At 38.7% G+C, this 23,180-nt stretch overlaps 1 protein-coding gene across 5 annotated transcripts in view; it reads right to left on the bottom strand.

Annotated features, from left to right (window-relative positions):
- LOC148878028 (Transducin/WD40 repeat-like superfamily protein) overlaps window positions 1-23,180 on the bottom strand; it is a 119,512-nt gene that overhangs the window by 36,549 nt on the left and 59,783 nt on the right. For 2 of the 5 annotated variants that reach the window (XM_088947954.1, XM_088947947.1), the window contains one exon: window positions 6,861-7,499. The exons of the other annotated variants lie outside the window; for them this stretch is intronic. In XM_088947954.1, coding sequence (XP_088804080.1) covers window positions 6,876-7,499 — 624 coding nt within the window. In that variant the 3' untranslated portion in view covers window positions 6,861-6,875. Of the gene's footprint in view, window positions 1-6,860; window positions 7,500-23,180 lie in introns of those variants that run through there. 5 annotated transcript variants of the gene reach the window in all.

Here is a 23,180-nt window from a genome sequence, read left to right as displayed (position 1 = left end):
GAATAAAGTATCCTTTCTGTCTCACTAATACTTCCTATTTATGTCTTCTGCTACGTATCCTTTCTGTCTCTTTTGTTTTTTACTTTTGAGAAAGGAAATAGAGGGGAATAAACCATCTACAACCTGGTGCCTCTACTTGGTTGATTATGATCCCTCTTTCAAATCAAAGTTAGGGATTATGTTAGACAGTGTATGCCCTTAGCTCCAATCAGAATGATGTACATTATGACATTTATTGTAAATGAATAAAGTACATATTTGATAAATCTTATATCGGTGTGTTTCTGTGTAATACCCTTAAACTGAACACTTATGAGACTTGTGTTAGTTTAGAATCTTCACAGCCTTGAATAGATCTGGGGAGATTTATCCTGCCAAGGTTGACACTAATGTGCCGCCAAGTTGGTTGGGGTGGCTTGTCTTAGCTGCCAGGGTGAGACCTGAGGTACATGCAGTGTGGGTTTTCTTGAAACCCTAAACGGGACCAAAATTCCTATATTGCCCTGGACCTTGGAGATATATGGGCAAAACTGGAATGTTACACCTAACCACTAGACTCGATTATAGTACTGCACTGGGTGTCGGATTGAGCTGTCTTTGATATGCCAATCAGTGAGATCCTTAGAAGGGGTCAAAACCTGGGTATGTTGGGACAGTCCGAGAATTCATCTGAGTGGGTGATCATAGTGATAGGATCAGCTCCTTTGTCGGACAAAGTGAATGATCGGGGATGCACTCTCTCTGATGGAAACCAAAACTATCAGTAATCGATTTCAACCATTGAAATTTGTTTTGCAAAATATATTTATATGGATATATATATATATATGTATATATTACGGTTTCACAAAATGTTTGCAAAAAGTTTTAATTCTCGGGATCCATGTGAGTAGAGAGTGCAACACTATACCTTGCAGCCGAGAGAGAGGTCCTCTCTTGTCGGGCAGTGTTTGATGATTAAGGGCTAGGAGGTTAAGTGTAAGCCCATTTAAGGATAATAAACCTGATGGGCTAATCTCACATCTGCCCAAAGTCCTTGGGCCTTCATAAGATGACTGGACCCAAGGACCATTTAGTGTAAATGTTGGGCCCATTAAGAGCCCATGGTGATGGACTCAGGGGTTCACTGTATTCAGCAGTGAATTTGGCCAGGCCTTGTAACAGAGGCTAGGCTGAACCCATGTGATTGATGTGGAGATCAATGATAGGGTCCCACGCCATACAAAAAGAGCCAAGCTAGCCAGCATTAAAAAAGAAGTGAGCCTGAAAGCCTAATGGGCCTAAAGCCCATATCGAACTGTGTTAATTGGATTAATTAAATAGGGAGCAAATCTGGGTATGGATCAGCAGATAAGGATAAGAGGATAACTCGTATCCACTTAAAGAGTCTAGATCCAAATAAAGATTTGGATTAGGAAACTTCTAATTGGATTAGGAGAAGTTGATCCTGATCTATAGATAAGATAAGGTATAAGCCTTATCACTTAAAGAGTCCAGATCCAAATAAAGATTTGGATCAAAAAACTCTTAATCAGATTAGGAGATTGACTCTTTAAGGTCTATATAAAGGGGGTGAACTGGAAAAGGGTTACACAGTTTGACTGTTTTCTTCTTCCAATTCTCTCTCTCTCCGCTCTTGCCGCACTACCCTGTTCAATCTCCACCTCTTAGAGTGATCAAGATTCGATCTTGATATTGATTCTTGGTGGAAGAAACAATTTTGAAGTTGTGCTCACTACCCCATTCGATTATTGCTAAAGAATCTGAGGTTCTTGGTGAAGAACCACTTACTGATCTTATCTCATCCTAAGTTGTGTCATCTTCAGTAGAGGGAGGATTTGGTACTCTCTTTGGGCATGAACACCTACGTTGGGAGGAGCTTTTTGTGTGGATTCCGTATCAAGTATTCATCTCCCTAATCTTGGTTTCAGATTTGGTCTGGTTTGTTTCAAGAACGAACCTTGAAAATTGCAGTTTTTCTAAATCAGGGAATAGGATTTCCGGATGGGAGAAAGAAATTTTTGAAATTTCTCCCAACCACCCTACATGGTTCGGCCATCCATATGATGGATCTCCCATCCCTTCAAATTAAACCATTTATAGTCTAATTCTCGAAGGTTGATTATGGTTCCCTTCAAATGAAAATGAAGAGTAGAGGGATGAAAATCGTCTACAATCAAATATTCAATTTGATTGACTACGGTTCCCTTTTTGTATGCAAAATTCCAAGGATTAAGGCTGTCTACAATCAAGGTTTCATCTGATTGATTACAGTTTATTGTGAAGAAAGGAGTGAGAAGGAAATTTTCTTTGTATTAAAAAGAAAAGAGGAATGTATTGCTATATAGTTTCTCAATTGTATTTTCTTTTTCCTTCTTCTCATTCTTGTACACTTGATGTAAAAGAAAAGCAAACGAAAAGTTCTTTTAAAGTACCCTATTGTTCTTTCGTTTTGTTCTATGCGTTCATTTCTTCAAGTCAGAATCAAAAGGTGTTATGTACTTTCTTGTGGGGATGTAATTAAGGGGAACAATCCGTATGATTCCCTGAATGGGCCTTACCCAAAATAATAAAAACTTAATCACTTGATTGAGTGAATTATGTTGCATGAGAATTTATTAAAAATTTCAGACCAACATGGACGAATATGGGTTTGGATAAGGGTCTGCAACATCCATTCTGATAAGAGGATTAGTCTTATCCACTAAGAGAGTCCAAATCCAAATAAAGATTTGGATTAGGAACCTCCTAATTCAATTAGGAGAGGTGCTCCTTAAGGTTTAAGAAAAAAGAGTTTGATCTGCTCCAAATCACTCTACTATCAGCTCTTTCTCTCTGCTCTTGCCACCCCAAAAACCCTAATTCGTTCTCCCCTTTGGTGATTGATCACGATCAGTTTAGTTTCTGATTTTTGCAAGAAAATATCAGAAAATTTTCATACTCACCTCCCTTGTACGATCCAAAGAGTTGGATTGCAGTTTTGCTGAAAACTGTGTTGCTGAACCGACTTCATTTCAAACTGTGCCATCTACAGTGGAGGCTGGTTTTGGGATTCAGTTTGGGTGTGAACTACCACTTTGGGAGCTACATTTGTGGAATCCGTATCAGGTATATTTCTCCCTCTAGTTTGGTTTCAGATCTGGTCCATTTTCGGTGCAAGAACGATCCTTGAAAAATGAAGTTTTTCTAAATCAGGGAATACGATTCCCAAAAGGCTGAAAGAAAATTTTTGAAATTTCACCCAACCATCTGCCATGGTTCGGCATGGATTTCACCTTCCTTCAATTGCAACCCAAACCCAGTCGTTTTTGGGGTTCGGTTTCTTTTCTTTGGCCTTTCTTAGTGAAATGAAGCCCCACCCCCTTTGAAATGAAACCCCCCTTTCCAAGAATACCCTTTGCCATTCATAACCGTTTACTCCAGTTTCCCCCCTTGAATTCTTTGGTTAGTTTCTTAAAAAAGTGGTCCCACTCCCTTTCTTAGACTTAAGTTTACCATTTAATGCATGTTTCTTATCTCACCCCTCCCCACCCACTCGTCTGACTTTTGGCCTTCCATCTATTTGTCTACCTCACCTACCAACTATCTTCCATGAGAAAAGCCACTTATTCCATCTACCTTTGGCCATGTTTTTGTCCCTATTCATTGAATCTTCCACCTCATCTCCTCTTTCCAAGCATCCCTTTGACTCCCCATCCCCCTTTACCTCCTCTATTCTGCAACCAGGCGACTCTCTAGTTCCATCTACCTGAACCCCTCCTTTGCTAATCATTTCTTCTTCACCGATCTTTTTTCCTTTGGATCTTGTTCCTCCACCTTCACAAACATCATGTTTGCTCCTTCAACTATTATTCTCAACGCATACCACTCCTTTGCAAATTCGAGATTTGTCTTATTTGAAAATGCAGAGGCATCCCTAACTTTGACTAGTATTCTCACCATATCAAACATCTCCCAAGTTCTGTTTTTGTCATCAAACTTCAGAAATCTGATGCAACATTTGTCAATCTCTTTGAAGGTTAGGGTGCTCTAAGCATGCAATAGGATGCCTACCACTCCGATCCACATTGCACATTTTCTTCTGCCTACAACTCTCTCTCCATCTACCAAGAACCACCAATCCAACCTCAAGTCAAACTCTTCTTTTTTATTTTTTAAAGAAGAGACAGAAAGATATGAAGAATGGGATATATCATTATGCTTCTGTACATCGAAATTTATAGCTCTCTCTAGGAAACAAACTAGGTAACAAATCTCCCTAATTAAAGGATACAAACTAGGTAACAATCTCCCTAATTAAAGGGAAGATAAAGCTGATTCCTAAAAAATTTGTACAGCTCACAAATCTCTCAACTACTTAAAATAGCACAAAATCAAATATAATACATAATTACAGAAATCTTCCAGCACTCCCCCTCAGGCTGGCATGAATATATCACTCATGGCAAACTTGCTAACTAAGTTCTCATACTGTGCCCTAGGAAGCCCTTTGGTGAGAATGTCTGCTACTTGGCTCGTGGTGGGTATGTAGGACATGCATATCACACCACTATCTATCTTCTCCTTGATGAAATGTTTATCCACTTCTACATGCTTTGTTCTATCATGTAGAACTGGATTATGAGCTATGGAAATAGCTGCCTTGTTATCACAATAGACTTTAATAGGTGTTGGTGTAGGAACCTTCAATTCTTCTAGGAGGCTTTTGATCCATAACACTTCACAAAAGCCATGTGCAACAGAGTGGAATTCTGCCTCTACACTACTCCTTGCTACAACACTCTGTTTTTTGCTTCTCCAGGTGACGAAATTCCCTCCTACCAAAGTGCAGTAACCTGAAGTAGATCTTCTATCATTTATATCACCTGTCCAATCTGCATCTATGTAGGCTTCGACTTGGAGATGACCCCTATTTTTGAATAAGAGTCCTTTCCCCGAAGTTCCTTTCAGATATCTCAAAATCCTGAACATAGCTTCAAAGTGAGTAGGTCTAGGTGAATGCATAAACTGACTTACTACACTTACTGCAAAGGCTATGTCAGGTCTTGTGTGTGACAAATAGATTAGTCTTCCAACTAATCTTTGACAACATTCTCGATCAACCACCTCATTTACTGTTACTGCATTTAACTTCATATTTGGGTCCACTGGAGTTTCTGCGGCTTTACAACCTGTCATCCCTGTCTCCTTATGCAAATCAAGAATGTATTTGCGTTGGTTGATAAAGATTCCCTCCTTGGACCTTGCAAACTCCATTCCGAGAAAATATTTAAGTTTTCCCAGGTCTTTAATGTCAAATTCAGCCTCAAGCTTATTCTTCAACTTGTTGATTTCAAATAAATCATCCCCAGTCATGATAATATCGTCTACATACACTATCAAAATAGCTATTTTACCTTCGGTGGAGTGCTTGAAAAATAAAGTATTATCAGCTTGACTTTGTGAGAAGCCGTGCCGCCTTATTGCATTCCCAAATCGTTCAAACCAAGCTGTTGGTGATTGCTTTAGCCCATATAGTGATTTTTTTAACCTGCAAACTTTGCCTCTTCCAAGACTTTCTTCAAAACCTGGTGGTAGGTCCATATATACTTCTTCCTGTAGGTCTCCATTCAAGAATGCATTCTTCACATCGAACTGACGAAGTAGCCAATTAAAATTAACTGCAAGGGAAAGAAGTATTCTGATAGAGTTAATTTTAGCAACAGGAGCAAAAGTCTCTTGGTAGTCTATACCATGAGTTTGGGTAAATCCTTTTGCTACGAGTCTTGCTTTGTATCTCTCCACACTTCCATCAGCCTTGCACTTTACTGTAAACATCCATTTGCACCCGACTGTCTTCTTGTCATGGGGTAGATCAGTAATACTCCATGTATTACTCTTTCTAAGAGCATTCATCTCTTCCATCACAGCTAACCTCCATTTCGGATCATCTAATGCTTCCTGAACAGTTCTTGGCACATATAGATTAGAAATCCTAGACACAAATGCTTTATGAGTATGTGATAATTTCTCATATGACAAGTATTTTGCAATAGGATGTTTTGTGCAAGTTCGGGTACCTTTTCTTAATGCAATTGGAATGTCAAGATCTGAAGAAGACAGATTAGGAAAATCATTAGATAAAGACGGAATAGGGGTAGAAGAAGGATTACTCTGAGTTGTAGGATCTTCACTCGGCAAATTGGATTGGACTTCTATTGTAGGAACAACTGGAACAGTAGTACTTTTGTGAAACTTCTTCCTGGTATAAAACTGAGGCTCAGGATGAGGATTGTGATCCGTTTGAAGTACTTCTCCCCCTGTCTCTGATAACGTAGTATCTGGCAAATTTGGATTAAGAGTACCATCACTAGGTTCCATTCTTTCAACAATTGTTTTCGAACCTTGCTTATCAGAATTAATCAAAGGTATAAATTCTTCTAGAATAGGTAAAGTTTCCCAAAAATTATCTTCCTTACTTATGTTCTCCCCCTGAAGAGAATTTTTTTGAAAGAAAGGTTGGTCCTCAACAAAGTGTACATCCATACTCTCAAAAAATTTCTTTGTAACTGGATTAAAGCATTTGTACCCTTTTTTATTAGATGCATAACCAAGAAACACACATTTTTCACCTTTTGGATCCAGTTTTGATCGAAAAGCATTTGGTATATACACATAACAGACACAACTAAACACTTTTAAAGGAAGATCCGTAGTTATTCGAGATGTGAGAAAACAATTTTTAAGATTCTGTAAAGGAGTTTCATATTTTAAAACTCGAGATGGCATTCTATTTATCATATAACATGCATTAGGAGAGCATTTCCCCAGAGATATTTAGGTACATTCATAGAAAACATGATGGCTCTACCTACCTCAAGAAGGTGCCTATTTTTTCATTCAGCAATTCCATTCTGTTGTGGTGTGTCACGACAAGTTGATTGATGGATAATACCTTTTTCGGTTGGAAATGCTCCTAAGTATTTGTTAAAGTATTCAATCCCATTATCTGATCTTAGAATACCAATTTTGGTTTGAAATTGATTTTCAATCATTAGGAAAAATTCTTTAAATCTTTGTTCAACCTCTGATTTCCTTTCCAACAAGTAAACCCAGCATACCCTTCTATGGTCATCAATAAAAGTCACAAACCATTTTTTTCCAGAAAGTGTGTTAACCTTAGATGGGCCCCAAACATCACTATGTAACAAATAAAATGGTTTTGAAGCAGAATAAGGTTTTATTGGAAATAAAGCACGATGATCTTTAGCCAAATGACAAGACTCACAATGAAGTTTTGACCAATCAACTCCTTTAAACACTTTAGGAAACAAATGTTTGAGATATGGAAAACTAGGATGTCCTAATCTTCTATGCCATAATATAACTTGATCACAGACAGGGATTGAACTCGTACTACTTAAACCATGAACTTTTTTATTACCAATAGAGGTTTCATCAAAGTAGTAGAGTCCATTTATCTCTCTAGCAGTTCCAATCGTCTTCCCCGAGTTCTGGTCCTGAAAAACACAAGTGGAAGGAAGAAAAAGAATGGAGCAATTAGTATCTTTCGACAATCTACTGACAGAAAGAAGATTGTAGGCAAGTTTTGGAACATGTAAAACAGATTTCAGAGTAATTTTTTCTGAAATTTTAATGTTTCCTTTGCCTGCAATAGATGAAAGACTACCATCAGCTATTCTCACTATTTCAAAACCAGAACAAGGATAATAGGAACTAAATAGGTTAGAGCAACTTGTCATATGATCGGAGGCCCCTGAATCTATGATCCAAGGGCCGGATTTTCCTAGAATTAAGAATTCCAAAGAATTGCTACCTGTTTGTGCCATAGACCCGACAGGAGTATTAGGTGACGAATAAGATTTTAGAAGTTTAAGTAGATGATCTATTTGCTCTTTGCTGAATGGGGATGATTCAGCCTCGTTTGCTATAGGTATATTCTATCCACCAGGTTTGTTCACCCTCCAATTGGGTGGTCTCCCGTGCAGTTTGTAGCAATTCTCTCGGGTATGGCGAGGTTTCCCACAGTAGTCACAGCGTAGGTTATTCTTGTCTCCAACCCGTTGATTTTGGGCTGACTTTCGACTGACTTGGGCCTCGGAAATAATCAGGGCTCACTCTTCCACAGGTCCGGTTGTACCTACAGCCTTCTTTCCAAGCATCACTTGTCTCCGGCTTTCTTCTCTACGTACTTCTGCAAATACTTCACCAATTGGGGGCAGAGGGTTTCTTCCAATAATTCGACCATGAACCTCATCGAATTAAACATTTAAACCTGCAAGAAACTTGAAGACTCGACCAACATTCACCATCTTCTTGTGATAATTGCAGTCATCGGGTGACTTCCACTCGTAATCGTTGAATAAGTCCAGGTCCTGCCAAATTCTCTTAAGAGAATTAAAATACTTAGTCACAGAGTTCTCACCTTGGCGAATATCTCCGAGTTGTAGAGATAATTCGTACACTTGGGATTGATTCTCCAAATCAGAGTACATCTGTGAGACATTGTCCCATAATTCCTTGGTTGTAGAATAGCAGAGATAATTTGCACCTATCTCTTCAATCATGGAGTTAACCAACCAAGTCATCACCATGGAATTTTCAGCATCCCAAACAGCATAGGCTGGATCCTTCACATCAGGCTTCTTCGTGTCTCCTGTGATATAGCCAATTTTCCCTCTCCCTCTGAGATACATGCGAACAGATTGTGACCACCGCAGAAAGTTGTCACCATTTAGTCAGATTGTAGTGATCTGAATAGAGTGATTTTCATGCAGATTCCGGACAATCTGGGGCTCAGGCTGAGAAGGTTGAGAACTGGACGTGACTTCAGACATATTTAGGGACAGAAATGCAAAAACAAACCCTAGGTATTTTCTGCTCTGATACCATAAAGAAGAGACAGAAAGATATGAAGAATGGGATATATCATTATGCTTCTGTACATCGAAATTTATAGCTCTCTCTAGGAAACAAACTAGGTAACAAACCTCCCTAATTAAAGGATACAAACTAGGTAACAAATCTCCCTAATTAAAGGGAAGATAAAGCTGATTCCTAAAAAATTTGTACAGCTCACAAATCTCTCAACTACTTAAAATAGCACAAAATCAAATATAATACATAATTATAGAAATCTTCCAACATTTTTGTTTCCAGAACCCACTTTGTGTGTTGTCCACCGTGAAACATCAAGAGCAATAGTCCTACATTTAACTTTCTCAATGTTTTGAAAATCGTAATCATATCGTAAATCATAGAGAAAGTTGAATCGAATTGAATCGTGAATTGTATCATAAATCATAAGATTAGTTCTATCTTTTATAAACTTGTCAAAAAATGAAATATAGAAATATTAAAAGGCTAAATATATATAGGAAAGTGACTTTACCCTATTTTTAATCTATATCTACCATATATGTACTTAAAACAATATAATTTACCACTTATACAATAGAAGCCTAAGATGATATAATCAAGTGTGACTTGAAAATCAAACAAATTTACATAGAATGGCCCTTTAACTTATATATGATAGAAAATAAACTCAATTTCTAGTCTCTTTTCTTTTTGTTAATTAACTCAATTTCTAGTCTTGAATAATGTAAATAAATCATTTTCTACTGAGGGCTTTAAAAAAATCTCCCATGGGAAAACTAAACATAATCAAAAAAAAAAAAAAAAAAAAGTAGGGAACAAATTCTTAATTGGATCTATTTGAATCGTAAAAAGCGTATAAATCGTAAGATTTATGAATCATATTGTAGGATTCAAACAAAAAATGTAAGATTTTTGCAGAAAAGGATTCAAACATAAGATTCGAAATGAAACCCTTTGGATTCATGATTCAAATTGTAACATATCGTAAATCGTAAGATTTTGACAACACTGACCCCCATGACTTTTCTCCCTTCCCCATTCCAAAACCACCCACACTTCAATTTTCTCCACCTCCATTTCCTTTCCCACAACTCCGCCTTCTAGGCTCACCTATAATACTCATAGTCTCTCTTCCATCTTCCCTACATTTGAATACCTATACCTGTATCGAAGTCCGGGATTTTAGGTTACTATATATGTGTCCAGGGTGAACATCTCATTCAGATTCTCAGGTGGGCCATCCAGTAGCTTACTATAGCAAATCACTTTCACGGTTTCACCTACAGCCCAATTGAAGTTAACTTATGAGATGGAGTTGATGGCGGCAGTGACTAGCAGTTTTAAAGTGAAGAAAGAAAGCGGTTTAGGGCATACAATTAGGAATCACTTCCTTACTTTTCTTTTCAATTTTATCTATGTAGGCAGTTCAAGATTCAAGTGACCATTTCATGGTGTAATGGTAAAATCTCAAGCTGACAAGCATCAAAATGTAGGTTCAAGTCTCCGAGTGCTCACTTAAAAAATGCCAAGGATTAGGTCTGTATTTAGTCCACCCTTCATAAGACCCCAGACAGCTGGGAGCCTGGGATCAACGTTGGGTAATGGGCTTTTAGGCATTTCAGGATCCAGGAAAATGCCAATTGGCAACGGTTCATCCAATCTAGTTCTTGAAATTAAGTGGGATACAAGGAATACCTTGCATACAATATTTTCATACTAAAAAGTGATACCAGAAGAAACACAACATTAAAGGATATAAAAGTAGTATTGCAAAATGCTGATAGAAACAGATTTAGTATGATTGTTTCCATTGAAGGACCAGCAACACCAAACTGAGAAGTACAAATGTAGGTCTCAAGTAAACCAATTGTTACTACATAACAAAATTTCAATATTACCACTTTATAAACGGAGGACTTCTTAAAAACAGTGTTGTACTCACAGATCTCAAAGAAACTAGTGGACTTCCCAAGTGATGTGTTAGGTACTGCCTAACTCAGAGACAGTTCAAGGTGTCTAGCCTCCTGATGATGTAAGAGGGAGAAGAAGAAAGGGAGAGAGAGAGAGAGAGAGAGAGAATAGGTAACTTCTGTTATTGACATCTATAGCAGCATGCCTCATATAGGCTTACACTGAATCAAATCTTGGATTCTTGGGATCTTGGTTGTTACACTATAGTTATGCCCACGTGGCTCTCTTGGCTTCCTTCTTGAATAAACCCTGATACAACTCAGGTCTATTGCCTTTGTGGTTACTCCCGTGGGTCTAACAGTACCTCCCCCCTCAAGATCAACCTTGTCCTCAAGGTAGAGATGAGGAAACTCTTCTTGCAGTGAATCATATGGTTCCCAAGTACTATCTTCTGCTGGTAGGTTCCTCCACAGGACTTTTCTTCTTTAAAAATGTGCTGGCTCCATTTAACCCATCTGAAATCAGTAATTTTGTGTGTCTCTGTTTGCAGGATGCATCTGGAGAAAAAACCGGTAGTGTGGAGCTGTGAACTACATCTGGAGAAAAAACTGGTCAGTAATTTTGAGGCAAGATACATGGAATATTGGATGCAATCTAGATGGAGGGAGGTCTAATTTGTACGCCACAGGACCAATTTTTTCTAGGATTGCAAATGATCCAAAGAAGCATGGAGCCAGCTTGTGCCAGGAGTGTCGTGCTAGTGAAACTTGTTTGTAGGGCTGAAGTCTAAGATAAACCAGGTCGCCCGCTTGATATGAAACATCACGATGCTTTCAGTCATAGCCGGTTTTCATGAGTTGCTGCACCTGGACAGGTTAGTTTTGAGCTCCTGCAAAATCTGATATCATTGTGTGAGGTGATCATCCACTGCTGCTACTTTTGTTGATCCCTTCTCATATGGTAAAATAGCCAGGGGTTATCTTCCATATAAGACGCAGAAGGGAGTCATGGATGCTGATACATGGTATATAGTATTATACCATAATTCTGCCCAAGGCAGCCATTTGAGCCATTGTCTGGGGTGATCACCAATGAAGAAACGGAGGTATGTTTCTAGACAGAGTTTTACCACCTCAGTTTGTCCATCTGATTGAGGGTGATATGCTGACGGTCTAGGCAAGTTAGTACCCTGGAGCTGAAAGAAAGCCTCCCAAAACTGACTCATGAAAACTGGGTCTCTGTCAGAGACAATAGAGCAAGGGACGCCATTTAATCTAGTTACCTCCTTAATGAAAATTTCTGCAACCATAGCTACTGAATAGGTATATGACAGTGCCATGAAGTGAGCATATTTAGTGAGACGATCCACTATGACCATAATGACTGACTTACCAAAGGAAGACAATAGTCCAGAGATGAAGTCCATAGAAAGGTCCTCCCATACTTGAGAGGGAATTGGCAATGGTTGAAGCACTCCAGCTGGTGACTGCGCTAGATACTTCTGTTGTTGACAAACTCCGCATGCTGAAACAAAGTCTTGGATGACTTTTCTCATTCCTAATCAATAATAATGGCTTCAAATACATTTATAAGTCCTGAATATGCTTGAATGTCCTCCTAGTGCTGAAAAATGGAAGAGATGAATGAGTTCAGGTAGAAGGGTTGATGATGCTGGAAGGACCGTCGACCTTTATAGAACAGCATGGAATCCACTAATGTATCCAGGTGTTGTAGCGGGATCATGGTTATACGAATTTCACAGCTTTTGCAAGCTAGGATGGGCCTGGGTTTCTTGTTTCAGTACTTCCAACAGTGGGTAGACTGGTTTAAAAATGATCATAGGTTGCAATTCTAGACTTCTTGAAAGGGCATCAACTGCCACATTGGAGACCCCTGTCTTGTATTCAATTGCACAATCAAAACCCCAAGAGCTTGGAGACCCATTTTTGTTGTTCTAGGCTGAGCACATGTTGCTCGAAGAGAAATTTCAGACTTCTATGATCTGATCAAATAATGAATTTGCATCCTAATAGGTAAGAATGCCAACGCTGTACCACCATTACAATTGCCATCAAATCTTTTTCATAGACTGATTCAACATGTACTTGCATAGACAATGCCTTGCTGAAGTATGCTATAGGCTTCCCATCTTGCATCAACACAACCCCAACCCCAACTCCTGAAGCATCACACTCTACCACAAATTCCTTAAGAGAATTAAATGCTGATTGAGCCCGAATGTTCCAGACAAATGCGTCTTTCTTCAGTAATTGTGTTAAGGGATCAGCGATCAATCCATACCCTTTTATGAATCTGCGGTAGTATCCAAAGAGGCCCAAAAAACCGCTTAATTTTTTGACATTCTTAGGTATGGGCCACTGTAATATGCATCTGATTTTGTCAGGGTAAGCTGAAACACAACCATTCTTGACCACATAACCGAGGTAGTGAACCCTAGTCTGACCAAACTCGCACTTAGATCGTTTGGCAAAACGTTGGTGTGTTGGAGAATTTCTATGGTGATCCACAAATGTTCCAAATGTTGTGGCCCGTCAAGGCTATATATTAGGATGTCATCGAAGAAAACAAGTATGAATTTGCAAAAATAGGGCCTAAAGACATCATTCATCAAGGCTTGGAATATGGAAGGGGAGATAGTTAAGAGTGTTAAGACCAAATGGCATGACTAGAAACTCAAAATGCTCATCATGAGTTCAAAAGGATATCTTGAATATATCAGTTGAATGCACTCTGATTTGATGGGATCCGGCACATAGGTCCAACTTGGAGAATATGGATGCATGCCTTAACTCGTCTAATAGTTCATTTATTACCGGAATAGGGAATTTGTCATGAACTGTGATTTTTTTAAGTGCCCGGTAGTTGATGTAGAAATGCCATTACCCGTCCTTTACAAAGAGAACAAGTGAGGAGAAAGGACTGTTGCTAGGTTGAATCATGCTTTTATCCAAGAGTTCTTGAGCTTATTTCTCTATCTCCTGCTTCTGAAAATAAGGGTACTAATAGGGCCTGTCGTTGGGTGGTGCGGCTCCCAGTAACAGTGGTATGCGATGGTCATGCACACAGGTTGGGATAAAGTGGTGGGTTCTTGAAAGACACCTTGAAACTCCAACAACAATTGTTGTAGGGTTGCTTGATGTTCAATAGATCTATTCGCCTCTTCTGTTGTGGTTAAATTAGGCCATGAGGAGAGGGTACCCATGTGCATAAGCATAGTGTGACAACATTTCTGAAGGGATGTTAGGTTGGTTTGGGTGAGAACCGAGGGAGCCAACCCTTGAATTTCAAAGTCCATTGTTAAATTGACCTAATCACAAAGCACCAGACCCAACAGTCTTAACCACTGTGTACCTAGGACTATGTCATCTGGGAAAATATGGACTAGATTCTGAGGTCAACCCTTGTGCAAACTCCACATCTCAAGTTATTGCCATCAGCTACATGTACCGTAAATGGCATGGTGGGCTGAACCGGCAGTCCAAATTGCTTAACCAGAATACATGTGATAAAATTTAAGATGCTAGTGTGCTACCACTATCCACTAGCACCATTACAGGGCGGCCCTGCAAGATGCCAAGAACTCTCATGGTCTATACTAAAGAAAGACTTGTTAAGGCTTGAAGGGAAAACTTGACTGATTCTCGAACCGGATCCCAAGTGGTATCTGTTTCCATGGGTACTGGCTCGGATCATCTATGACTTCAAGAGGGTCAAGTCCATCAGTTTGTAACAAGAAAGCTTGTTGGACCTTACATTTATGACCAGGTCCGAATTTTTCTTTGCAGTTGAAGCAGATACTCGCTCTCGTCGGGCTTGCATTTCAGCCCAGGAGTCTTTTTTATGGGTATATGGGTCAAGTTCTTAGTAGTTGGCCCATTACATTCTTGGACCAGTGATTTCCCAAGATACCTTCAATTCTATTGGTCTGTAGATTGGGACTAATGGTCTGTCTTCTTGACGTAATTGGTTAAGCTTTTGTTCATGAAGTTTTGCTAGCCAACAGCTGCCAATACAGTAGAAGGTTGCAAAGCTTTTACCTCAAGGCGTATTTCTTCCTTCAAAATGCCGACTTGCATCGCTAGTCTTTCAAACTTGATCTGGTAATCACTTACCGTCCTTGTCTGTTTTAATCTTGATAAGGCTTCGTCAAAGTCCTCAAAGCTTGATGGACAAAAGCGAATGCAAAGGGCCTCGATGAAATCCACCCAGGTCAGATGGGTACAAGACCGCCAGCACCATTGGTACCACTGGATAGCCTTGCCTTCGAGGTAGATGGCAACAATTTGGTGTGTTGTCGTAGGCACTCAAAAACAAAACCTATACTCGTAAAAGTTATATGCAGTAGTGCGAGTAAGGACCATTCCCACAGAGAGTATCTAACCTGAATTATGTGCTACGTGAATCAAAGATGGAGGGGGGGGGGGGTATGTAACGAAAACCATATTTAAAAGAAAGATAATCAGAATTAAAGAAAATAAAATTTAAATGGGAAGCAAGGCAATTTAGAATGTTGAAATTAACCAAAAGAACGAATCTTGGTCTAGGATAACATCCACCATCAGAATTTCACTACTGCTCATCGATGCAAAGATAAATCAATTCAGACTTTGAATATTCATCGTAGGAATTATTTTCCTACATCTTCCTAATATCAGTTTATCAGAAAACAAGCGATCCTCTTAACCCTTACTACTGAACAACCCCTAAACAAGCGTTAAAGATTTAATCCAGCAATAGCATTAAGCATTAGAGATCAATGAAACTAAACAACACAAGCACAAGCGGTTGCATTTAATTCAGTCAAATGTTTTTCCTAAGATCTAACGATTTCTGATGCAACAAATCATTAAATTCTAGTTGCTTCGCAGATTAGAGGGATCAAACAATTACGGATTTGATATCTAAATCTAGCAATAGATTGTAACGAATAATAAACTAGTAGGCCTCCTAATAATCAAACGAAACAATCATAGACATAAACATAGAAGAACATTCGATATTCAAAGCATGAATGAAACAATAAAAATCAATTTAGATCTCATGGTTTTGGTGGATTCTGAAGCTTCTGCTTCCTTCGACCAAGTATGAGAGTTTAGCCACGCATGGTCATGGTGAAAACTCAAGAAAATCCGAGAATAGAGAAGAGAGGGGAAGAGAAGAGAAGAGAGGTTTGACTGCTCCCAATCTGCTTTCTTTTTTATTTTCTTCCTCTTCTTTTCTCTCTCTACTTCCCCAAAAAGAAGCCTACAAAATCTCCTAAAATTTCTCTAGGTAATCAATCTACAAGTTTGACTTATCCAGAAAAGACTCAAAAATAGGATAAAACAAAGTTCTCGTGTGAGTGGGAGAGTGGTTAATTCGCGGATGAAAGCTTCAAGACTAAGGAATGTCTCCAACACGTCACCAATGCAGTTGCAGAGAATTCGGGCCCAATTTTGACCTCGATGCAGCCCGAATCTATCAAAACTCAAAACAGGAAAGTTGTAGAACTTTTCCTTCTCTTTCCAACGCATCTTGAATCATCTCAATCAGAGTCCGAGTTAGAGAGTTATGCTCAATCTATGATTGTTTCGCTTGATTACTAGGAGGCCTACTAGTTTATTATTCGTTACAATATATTACTACATTAGATATCAAATTCGTAATTCTTTGATCCCTCTAATCTGCGAAGCAACTAGAATTTAATGATTTGCTACATCAAAAATCGTTAGATCCTAGGAAGAACACTCAACTGAATTAAATGCAACCGCTTGTGCTTGTGTTATTTAGCTTCATCGATCTCTAATGCTTAATGCTATTCCTAGATTAAAACTTTAACGCTTGTTTAGGGGTTGTTCAGTAGTAAGGGTTAAGATGCAGGAAAATAATTACTACGATGAATATTCAAAGTCTGAATTGATTTATCTTTGCATCGATGAGCAATAGTGAAATTCTGATGTTGGATGTTATCCTAGACCAAGATCCGTTCTTTTGGTTAATTTCAGCATTCTAAATTGCCTTGCTTCCCATTTAAATTTTGTTCTCTTTAATTCTGATTATCTTTCTTTTAAATCTGGTTTTCGTTACACACCCCGCCTTCCATCTTTGATTCATGTAGCACATAATTTAGGTTAGATACTCTCTGTGGGAACGATCCTTACTCGCACCACTGCATATATCTTTTACGAGTATAGGTTTTATTTTTGGGTGCCTACGACAGCACGCCAAATTTTGGCGCCGCTGCCGAGGAGTATTCCAATCAGTTTTGTGCTTCTCGTGATCATTGTTTAGTTCTTGAAATTTTCGAAAAAAAAAATTCCTTTTTTCTATAGATCACTTTGATTGTTTGTGTTTTAGCATAGATTATTTTTTGTTTTATTCATTTATTTATTTATTTAATCGTTCTAGATTTTTATTTTTTTTTTTTATTATTTTTTATTTGTTTTATGATATGTCGTTTAGGGTTTATTAGGTTTTCCTTAATTTATGCTTGTAACCCAATCTCTAAGAAAGGTAATTTGCAGTTCAATCCAGAAATAGAAGGGACTTTGCGCAGGTTAAGGAGGGAAGCTCGGAGTCATTCTGAAGATAACAAGCCAACTCTTGATTCCCTATCTGTTAACGATTCTGATTTGAGAGAAGAGGACATCATGGCTGGAAACCGAACCTTGAAAGAGCTTGCCGCACCTGATTTGAATCAGCAATCCCTATGCATAACTTTTCCTGCTTTAGATGTTGATGCTAATTTTGTATTGAAATCTAGACTGATACATCTCTTGCCCACTTTTCACGGTCTTGCAAGTGAGGATCCTCACAAGCACTTGAAGGAGTTGCATGTGGTATGCACGAGTATGAAACCCATGGGAGTGACCGAAGAACAAATCAAATTGAGAGCCTTTTCGTTTTCTCTGAAGGATTCGGCTAAGGATTGGCTCTATTATCTACCCTCCGGGAGTGTTACCACATGGAACGAGATGAAGAGGTTATTCTTAGAGAAGTACTTCCTAGCTTCAAGGGCAGCCAACATTAGAAAAGAAATCTGCGGTATAAGGCAATACAACGGGGAGTCCCTACATGAATACTGGGAATGCTTTAAGAAGTTATGTGCAAGCTGTCCCCATCATCAAATCAGCGAGCATCTACTTATTCAGTATTTTTATGAGGGACTTCAACCTACTGATAGGAGCATGATCGATGCTGCTAGTGGAGGGGCTTTAGTAGATAAAACTCCTGAGGCCGCGAGAAATCTGATTGCAAATATGGCGGCCAATTCTCAGCAGTTCGGCTATAGGATTAACCCTCCAGCAAAGCATGCTAATGAGGTAAATATCTCTTCCCTAGAACAACAAATTGCAAGTCTGACCTCTCTTGTTCGTCAAATGGCTGCAGGTAAAATGCAAACGGTGAAGGCTTATGGGATATGTTCGACAGTAGGGCATCCAACGGACATGTGCCCAACTCTCCAAGAGGAGCCCGTCGAGCAAGTAAATGCGGTAGGTGGTTTTCCAGGGCAACCGCAAAGGAAATATGATCCCTATTTGAGCACGTATAATCCGGGATGGAGGGATCACCCCAATCTCAGCTATGGGAATCCACAAAACCGCCAAACTTTTCAGCCATATCAGTCGCACCTCCCTAGACAACAGCCAGACCAAACTTCAAATTCAGGTATGTCTTTAGAGGATATTGTCAAATCTCTTGTCACTAACACTTTGCAATTTCAGTAGGAGACAAGGGCTAGTATCCAACGCTTGGACAATCAGATGGGCCTGATGGCAACCGCAATTAATCGGTTAGAAGCGCAAAGTTCAGAGAAATTACCCTCTCAAACGGTTGTGAAACCAAAAGAAAATTTAAGTGCAATCATTTTGAGAAGTGGTAAAGAGGTTGAGGCACCAGCATGGGCAGCCCCCACATTGCCGAACTAAGAAAAGGAGAAAGACATCATTCCCGATGATGAAGTACCTAAGCGTAAGTTTCCACCTCTTTCTGATAATAAACCGGTACCTCCTTTTTCTAATGCTTTAGCAGGTTCTAGAAAAGATGAGTAGTATAAAGAATTTTATGAGACTTTTCGTAGATGCGAGGCAAATATTCCCCTTTTTAATGCTCTTAAGCAAGTACCTCATTATGCTAAATTCCTGAAAGAATTGTGTACACATAAAAGGAAACAAAAACTGAAATGATGTGAGAAGGTGAGAGTAGGGGAGAATGTTTCTCCTGTCATTAAAAAACTCCCTACAAAGTGCGAAGATCCAGGTATGTTCACTATCCCTTACATGATAGGTAACACTAGAATTCAGAAGGCCATGTTAGACTTAGGAGCTTCTATCAATGTCATGCCATATTCTATCTATGCTTCTTTGAAACTTGGACCTTTAAATAAAACTGGTGTTGTGATTCAATTAGCTGATAGATCTAATGGCTATCCTAAGGGTGTAGTTGAGGATGTTATTGTGAAAGTAAATGATTTGGTTTTTCCTACTGATTTTTATGTGCTTGATATGGAAAATGGTGATCAAACCACTCCTATTTTGCTAGGAAGACCATTTTAAAAAACACCCAAGACTAAGATAGATGTTCATAACGGCACACTCACCATGGAATTTGTTGGTGAAATTCTTAAGTTTAATATTTATGATGCCATGAAATATCCTACTGATGATAATCCTATTTGTTCTATTGATGCGATTGATTCTTTGGCACAGGAAGTCTTCGAACTTAATGGAAATGATGGATTAGAAGTTTCCATTAGTAAGCATCTTGAGGAAGAGGAGCCAATGTTGAATGCTGATTTGCAGGAAACTGTTGCAGCATTGGATGATTCTCTAGAGTTACAACAGTCAAGTAATGCTCCTTATGTTATATTGCCTATTTCTGATAGGAGACCTTTACCCTCTGTTTTGTAGGCCCCCGTTCCAAAATGGAAGCCTCTCCCTAATCACCTCAAGTATATATTCCTTGGAGACGGAAAAACATTACCAATGATCATCTCTAGTAGCCTTAGCGCACCACAAGAAGAGAAGCTTATGCAGGTTCTCAAGGAGCATAAGACGGCTATCGATTGGACAATTGCAGATATCAAAGGAAGCAACCCGTCTACATGCATGCATCACCTCTTACTTGAAGAGGAAGCAAAACCTTCCTGTCAACCACAAAGAAGGTTGAACCCACCCATGATGGATGGAAGGGGAAAGCACCGGAAGTTGCAACCACAAGAGTTAGAGGATCCAGTTTATGATGATTAAAAACAGGGAAGTTTGTTTTTCTTTTTTCTTCTCTTTTTGCATTTATAGTTTAGTTATTTCCACGTTTTCTTTGCATTTCACCTTACAATGGGGACAATGTAAGTTTTAAGTGTGAGGGAGGGGATTTAGGTAAGAATTTAGGTTGCGTTTTAAAATTTAATGTAGGTTGTGTTTTTCTGCATATGTTTATGTCAAAAATAAATAAATAAATAAATAATAAAAAAACTCAACTCTTTTGGAATCAATTGAAACAATGTTCTGGGACAACTCTTGTGAACTTAGTAAAGAAATATGATTAGGGAATAAAGGATTCACCTGAAGCCATCCCTTCTTTTTAAGATAGTCCTAAATCCAGGTTTAAGTAAATAGGGTATTACCATAGCAACAATTGATAGGACGGAGCATAAAATGCACCTACCAACCAAGCAATTCAATAGTAGGATGGAGCATAAAATGCACCTATTAGCCAGCAATTCAAACTGTAGGATGGAGCATAAAATGCACCTACTGACCAAGTAATCCTAAAAGTGAGATGGAGCATAAAATGCGCTCACTTCCACCAAGAAGAGAAAAAGGAAAAAGAAAGAGGAGATAAAAAATTGTCTTCCCTAGTTTACTACCTAGTTTGTAGTAGCAAAAAAAAAAAAAAAAAAAATTGGATTGGTTGATGGATGAATCGTGTATGACTTGGTCGTGTTGATTTAACGGTTTGCAATAGTTAACCTATAATATTTGTGGAAAAAGATGAAGGAAGATTAAGTTTAAACTTTGGTAGAATAGTTTGCTTAAGTTTTGTCTTGCCCGAGGACGGGCAAGGCCGAAGTGTGGGGGCATTTGATGAGAACGAAAAATATCGTACTTTTCACCCTTAATATTTAGTCTTTAATATATATTTTAAGCCCAAATGCACTCGTTATTCTTATATTTTGGTTTAGGGCATGGAGGGAGTCGTTAAGTGAAAAACAAGGCTAATCGGGGAATTTTACACAGTTTTGGCACCATGTGGTAGATTGAGCATAACTCTCTCACTCGGACTCCGATTGAGATGATTCAAGATGCGTTGGAAAGAGAAGGAAAAGTTCTACAACTTTCCTGTTTTGAGTTTTGATAGATTCGGACTGCATCGAGGTCAAAATTGGACCCAAATTCTCTGCAACTGCACTGGTGACGTGTTGGAGACATTCCTTAGTCTTGAAGCTTTCATACGCGAATTAACCACTCTCCCACTCACACAAGAACTTTGTTTTATCCTATTTTTGAGTTTTTTCTGGATAAGTCAGACTTGTAGATTGATTACCTACGATGAATATTCGAAGTCTGAATTGATTTATCTTTGTATCGATGAGCAGTAGTGAAATTCTTATGGTGGATGTTATCCTAGACCAAGATCCGTTCTTTTGGTTAATTTCAGCATTCTAAATTGCCTTGCTTCCCATTTAAATTTTATTCCCTTCAATTCTGATTATCTTTCTTTTAAATCTGGTTTTCGTTACATACCCCCCCCTCCATCTTTGATTCACGTATCACATAATTCAGGTTAGATACTCTCTATGGGAACGATCCTTACTCGCACTACTGCATATAACTTTTACGAGTATAGGTTTTATTTTTAGGTGCCTACGACAGCACGCCAATAACCTTGCCTTCGAGGTAGATGGAAGCAATTGCTACAGTTTGAAGTTTCGAGTCTAGCGTCCAAATGACGTAAGAGGGAGAAGAAGAGAGAGAGAAAGAGAGAGAGTAGGTAACTTCTGTTATTGATGTCGATAGCAGTATGCCCTATATAGGCTTACATTGAATTAGATCTTGGATTCTTGGGATCTTGGTTGTTACACTTTAGTTATGCCCACGTGGCTCTCTTGGCTTCCTTCTTGAATAAACCTTGATACAACTCGGGTCTATTGCCTTTGTAGTTATTATAGATATCTCTCCTCATTCTCTTTTAATCTTCATTTATCTTTTATGTGGGACAACAAAGTGGATATCTTGTACCTGATTGCAAGAAACCATATAACTCCTCAGTGCTGAAGAAAACAAGTAGAAGTAATGCCAACAGAAAAGAAGGAAGAGAAAAAGGATAGGACAAGAAGTTAACCACACATTACAAAGGTAACCAAGAATGATATACATTTCTGATTCCAAGGCACCTTTCACAAGACCCCAAACAGCTAGGACCAACGTTGGATAATGGCCTTTTAAGGCACCATTACTTTCAAAGGAATCTGCTAACGAGTTTGCAAATCTTGGAGTCCATCAGAACTATGTGCTCAGCTTGGATGATAAGATACAAGCCTCTAGTGATTTTTTTTTTTTTTTGAGAAAAGCTAACTGAATTCATTGAAAAAAGAGAGGTGTATAAAACAGAGGTCAGGCCCCTAAAAATTACAGAGGAGGAATCTGTGTAAACATTAAACAAACAGGGGTCAGCCTAGGATTTCCCATCAATCTTCTTAGTTAACATTGGCAGAACCAACCTCAATAACCAATCTCTTTTTTTTTTTTTTTGGCAAATCCTCAATAACAAATCTCTTGCACACAGGGATTTAAATAGCTTGAGAAGTTTTACAAGGGAATGAATCTATGCTGTAGTGTTCTCACCTTTCTAACAGTACCAGAGAAAACATGTAATCTCATGCTAGTGTAGTCCTTAAGTGCATCTAGAATACTCGATGACCTTTGATATCCCAGGCAGTTCATATCATTGTTGAGACCAAGGTTCAAAATATCAGTAGTGTATTGTATGATATGTATTAGTTTTTGGACCTGGTGAAACATTAAACACTGGAAACTAGAACATATGGCCATGTTCAAAACTTGACACCCGGAAGCATTCTTATCAGGTTCAATACTTTGATTTTTGAACCTTGGTTGAGACAATGGGTCAAAATTTCAATACAATCTCCCCATATCGAGCATATCATATTGTATCGGGAGTTGCCCGAAACCCCAAATAAGGGGTGTTTCAGACTTTGACCATTTTCAGGGGGTAGGCATGCTTAAAACTGATCCCCTGATGCAATTTTGAAAAAAAAAAACTAAAAAAAAGTTATTTAGTGAAATACCTGGTACACCTTTTCATGCGTATTGGGTGTATCGATACTTTAAACCTTGGTGGAGACCAATGAAACTCCATTCCAGGAG

Source organism: Nelumbo lutea, chromosome 1, assembly GCF_056320005.1.
Source record: "Nelumbo lutea isolate HS-2025 chromosome 1, American lotus-T2T, whole genome shotgun sequence".
Taxonomy (NCBI): Eukaryota; Viridiplantae; Streptophyta; class Magnoliopsida; order Proteales; family Nelumbonaceae; genus Nelumbo; species Nelumbo lutea.
Note: the sequence above shows the minus strand (reverse complement) of the source record. Positions and strands in the feature narration are given on the sequence as shown.